Here is a 3,904-nt window from a genome sequence, read left to right as displayed (position 1 = left end):
GGGCACAGGGACCCCTTCCCTGCCTCCCTCCCCAGCCGAGGTGGGACAGGGGCCAGGGTGGCCAGAGCCCCCCCTCGGCACCATCCTCTTACGTGTGCTCTCACAGGTCGTGCAGGGGGCCGGGGCTGGGCTGGACTCCGGGCTGTAGGGCTTGAAGCTAATGCCGAGGACGCTTTCCCGAGGCTGCGGAGGTCGGGCACCGAAGATGTTGCTCTCTGCGGAGGCATGGAGGCTGGGAGGGACGCTGCTGGGCGAAGCCGTGGTCTGCGAGCAGAAGATACCGTCACTGGGGATGTCCCTCGCCCGCTCGAGGGCCCCCGCGGCTGCGCCCACCACATCACCGCTGCGGTGCCTCTTTCTGTCCCATGAAGCCCAAGCCGTACCCCACCTGGGAGGGCTGAAACCCCCTTTGTTCCAGAGCTTTTCCCCCTTAGGTGGCTGCGGGCCAAATTTCCCAAACTGATTGCTTTGATGAGAGCGATCAGCCGGTTATTTGGCATCGGGTCAGTCACGCTGTGGCCCAGTTCCACGGGGCTAGTGCCCCAATTTATGCATCTATCCTTAATTAGCCATTTGAAAAATACAGTGCAATTTCCAGCTGTTGTTTAGTAATACTTAATAATCAGTGTTTTCCAAGCCCTGAAACGTCCTGCACCCTGGAATGCTGCTCTGCAGTTGTGTCACTCCTGATCCATGAATTTGCAGAAGAATATGCATTTGTTTCCTTTCCTCAAGACACGCTCTGCGAGCCCTCCATCAGCTACACGCGCAGAGCCTCTCCTTTGCCTTCGGGGAGGACCTGTGCGCAAAGCCCACAATAAACGCCGTTTCCTCTGCCCCTGTAATCTCATTTGTAAAAATCTCAGATCCGTCCTTGGCAATAAAAGAGATGACCGCGTGCCTTCCAGAAACTGCAGGGGCATCGCCAGCCAGCGCACGGCAGCACCGGCCCGGCCTGGGCTTCATCCTCAGCAGCGCTCACCACGCTGCCTCGCTCCTCCTGCCCGCTGTCCCGGCGCTGCTCCCGGCACCACGCGGCCCCGACCAGCCGTGTTTGCACTGGGCTGTTTGAGGGAAGCCAGCCAGACTGCTGCCGGCCAAATTTGGGCTACGTCTGTCCCTACAGACAGCACCGCTCCTGTCCCACAGAAGGGGCACCCAAGGGAGAAGCGGAGCCGCCATCCTTTGGCGGCAGAGCGCAGCCAGCTCGGGCACCCACACCCCAGCCCAGCTCCCAGGGGACCGCTTACCGGCCAAGAGGTGGGCTCAGACATGCCCCTCTGGAAGCCTCTCTGATTTTTGGCCCTGCAGCTGCTAGGAATCACGTTTCCCCATCACCAGAAAACATCCCCTTCCCCGCCAAGCACCTGGGCCGGCGCAGGGCTCTGGGAACGGGCAGAGACGGTGTCCTTGGGCAGAGCAGGAGCTGCTGCCGCCAAGTCGCCCCCTTCCAGCTGGGTTTTTGCTACCCTTGTGTCTCCTGCTGCGAACTGAGGGCCCTAATGAGGTTGTTGGGAACCTGCTCAGGTTCACGCTTTGTAAATACGGCTGTGCCCTTTCTCGCAATGCGGTGGTGTAACTTCCTGGGCATTATCCCGTGAGTCACGCTCCCCAGCGTGGCCACGCGTGCTCCCCATGCAGGGTCTGCCTCGGCCCCCAGCCGAACATCGGGGGGATGCACCACCTCTTGAGCTGTGCCTTAGGAACTGCTCGCAGCCCAGGCGCACCCGCCGCGGAGCCCTGCCACAGGCACCGCTAACATCTCCCGGCCATGGAGAGCCACCTCCCCACGCTCCTCGGGGGACAGGGACTAAGGGAGCGGTTCCCCGGCCGCCTGCACACGCGGGGAGGAGCGGAGGCATCACCCCAAGGTGTTTCACAGCATCACCCACCCCTTCTCACCCCTTCCCTGCCAGGCAGCGGGAACAAGCCTGAATTTGCTCAGCCTGCAGCCGAGGGCCGGTTTTCCCTACGCCTGAATTTCACAGCAGCCGTGTGGGCAAGCTCGGGACAGCCGTGCCGCAGGCTTGCCTTCTCACGGGCTCTGCGGAAGGCGCTGGGCAGCCCAGGAGAGCCCCTCGGTGGGCTCCGCAGGGCTGGGCTGGCACGGCGGCCGGGAGAGCGCCCTGGCAGCGTCCTCCCCAACCGAGCCTGAGCAGTCACGCCGATGGGATTCAAGCTCTCGCAGCGAGTATCGCCCACCCGCACCGTGAGACATCCCTTGGGTACCTTAGTGCCCGCTGTTAGGAAGCGCACGCCGCCAGCCAGAGAGCCAGAGCCGCAGCAGGTCCCGTGCCCATGCTTTGCAGAAACAGAGCAACGAGGAGATACTGGGAACCCTTCCTAGGAAAGAGCTTCTCCTGTCTACGTGTCAATGAGGTTTTTGTAAATGCCCAGACGGTATCATTTACGCTGGCATTGGCGTGCTATCTCCACACGTCTGATATTTCACATGCCTCATCCTGCAGCAAGCGTAACCCTTCGGTTATCAGATCAAGAGGCTCACAGCGCTGTTGAGGACAAACCTCTCCACGGTACTAGAAAACACAGCCCAGCTCCAGCCCCGAGCCAGCGATGCTGGATGCTGAAGCATTTTTACCTCCAGTGCACAAACACTTAAATGAAAGCCCGCTCTAGGTTAAATTGCTCTTATTCCTTAGCAGGAAACAAATGCCCTTTCTTATGCTCGGGTGAACTATTAGCTACTTGTTTCCTTAAAAGTCTAAAGTCCAAGTATATTTTTTTTTAAGGTCTATCACAGAAGCCAACAAAACTTTTACGACGGGCTCCCAGTACGCAGCCTAACTGGTTGCTGTTGTGCAGCCACCAGAGCAGAGAGCAAACAGCAGCGGCTTTAGAAGACATTTCTGTAAAGGGGCGTGCATTGCCCTGGTGAGGGAGCTGCGACTTCTGCCCACAAAACCTTTAGTCATCCTTTGCTGGCTTTTGAGTAAAAGTCAGACCCGGAGCCCTGCCTCTCTCACACGTGTGGCTGCGGTTTGCACCCTTTTTCTGACATCCTCTCTGCAAACGTTCCACCAGCTGCCAGAGCCTGAAGCGCTGCTGTGGGCTGGCGCCTGAGCCTCAGCCCTGGGGAGGGGGAGCACATCCAGCCCCTCTCCGTGGCAGGGGAGGAGGGATGCTGGGGACCCGCGGGGGGGCTCCTCGCCCGCTCCGCTCACCTCCTGCCCCAACCCAGGCTGCCTGGGGGATGAGCGGCCGCTGCCTGCCTGCAATGCCAGCCCTTTGCTAAGCTTGTCGTGAGCACAGACACCACCTCGGTCCTCCTTCGCTCTGCTCCGAAGCTTTGAGCGGGGCTGGGAGAAGCACAAAAGCCACAGACAGCAGCACCAGAGGAGCCCATCCCCTTTGCACCGTGAGCTGCCGTGCGCACTGACCTGCGGCTCGGCTCCTTGCTGCAGAGGGAAGGCCACCACATCCATGCCAGCAGAGGACAATCCCCAGGGGAAAAGTGGTCTGGGGTGGCTTTGAGGCTCGGGATCCACGCATGATGGGGAAGGAAGGCAGGGAGGGAAAGCAGCCAGCCGTCACCCGCAGTTTCGGAGTGGGAGGGAGAGCAGAAGCAGCCAGGCAACACCTGGAGTGTTGCAACCAGACCCAGGGCCCAGCTGCATCTCAGAGGAACAGAAGGGCACAGCAGCTCCCCCAAATTGGGAGCATCAAGAGGTGAGGGAAGCAACCTGGCTTAAATAAGCTGGAAGGAGCTGCCTAACTAACTAGGTGATCATCTTTCCCAGCTGAGCTCGGCAGCCCGCCCCTCACCACCCCTGGGCTGCTCACAGCCCTTGCTTGGGGCAGGGAACCAGCTCCCTCACCTGCCTGTTGGGCGCCGATCATCTGGGGCGGATTTGCTCAGCGAGCACACAACAGCAACATTGTCCTC

The 3,904-nt window shown here is 60.3% G+C and overlaps 1 protein-coding gene across 1 annotated transcript in view; it reads right to left on the bottom strand.

Annotated features, from left to right (window-relative positions):
* TMPRSS13 (transmembrane serine protease 13) overlaps nt 1-3,904 on the bottom strand; it is a 9,500-nt gene that overhangs the window by 4,197 nt on the left and 1,399 nt on the right. The window contains exon 2 of the mRNA XM_035892481.1: nt 93-264. Coding sequence (XP_035748374.1) covers nt 93-264 — 172 coding nt within the window. The remainder of the gene's footprint in view (nt 1-92; nt 265-3,904) is intronic.

Source organism: Egretta garzetta, unplaced genomic scaffold, assembly GCF_000687185.1.
Source record: "Egretta garzetta isolate BGI_Z169 unplaced genomic scaffold, ASM68718v1 scaffold134, whole genome shotgun sequence".
Lineage (NCBI taxonomy): Eukaryota > Metazoa > Chordata > Aves > Pelecaniformes > Ardeidae > Egretta > Egretta garzetta.
The sequence above is the reverse complement of the archived record's forward strand: the minus strand, read 5'-3'. Positions and strand labels throughout refer to the sequence as shown.